The following is a 762-nucleotide window of genomic DNA, read 5'->3' as shown; positions in this document are numbered from 1 at the left end:
CCTCTTCTTGAACTCCTGTTTCTACATTTAACATTCCATATTTAATTGAAATACATCTTTTAATATCTGATATTAATGGGAATCCTAATTTTCCTACTCCTCCTTTACTTTTATCTGCTTCACACCATGCTTGATGACAATAAACTGAATCAACACTCACTCCAATAACTTCACAATTGATTTCTTTCAATTGTCCTGCAACTTCACTATATCCAATCATTTCCGTTGGACAAACAAATGTCCAATCCAATGGATAAAATAATAACACAACATATTTCCCTTTATATTCATTAATATCAATTTCTTTGATTGAACCACATGGACAATATGCTTGTGCTTTAAATTCTGGTGCTTCTTTTCCAATTTGTGCTTTTTCAAATGTATTCATAAATTTCTTAAATGCTTTAATTCTTGGACAACAACATTCTTTCTTACAATACTCTTTCCAACAATACTCTTTACAACATTCTTTCTCTTGACATTCTTTCTTACAACATTCTTTTTGTTGATTACAAGACATTTAACTGTTTGAAATGATGAGATTGTGATGATGAGATGTTTAAATAACAAATGAACTACCAAAACCATCTTTACATAATTAAAATAAGAATGTCATCATCATCACTTGTGCATTCTTCTCATTCTGTGATTTATTCATCTTTCTTTCTTCTTATAATGAATGAACTGGTAAATAGAAAACAAAAATGACAAGATAAAAAAGAAATCGGAGATACACAAAATCACTCATTCGAAATGGTTCTA

At 29.3% G+C, this 762-nt stretch overlaps 1 protein-coding gene across 1 annotated transcript in view; it reads right to left on the bottom strand.

Annotated features, from left to right (window-relative positions):
- Window positions 1-520, bottom strand: part of EDI_304000 (uncharacterized protein) — a gene marked incomplete at both ends in the record, with an annotated part of 636 nt that extends 116 nt beyond the window's left edge. The window contains one exon of the mRNA XM_001733270.1: window positions 1-520. This exon is cut by the window's left edge and continues 116 nt beyond it. Within this exon, the coding sequence (XP_001733322.1) occupies window positions 1-520 (520 nt within the window).
- Between the last annotated feature and the right edge of the window lie 242 nt (window positions 521-762).

Source organism: Entamoeba dispar, genomic scaffold (genome assembly GCF_000209125.1).
Source record: "Entamoeba dispar SAW760 scf_1105229459609 genomic scaffold, whole genome shotgun sequence".
NCBI classification, from domain to species: domain Eukaryota; phylum Evosea; order Mastigamoebida; family Endamoebidae; genus Entamoeba; species Entamoeba dispar.
This window is presented reverse-complemented; position numbering and strand designations above follow the sequence as displayed.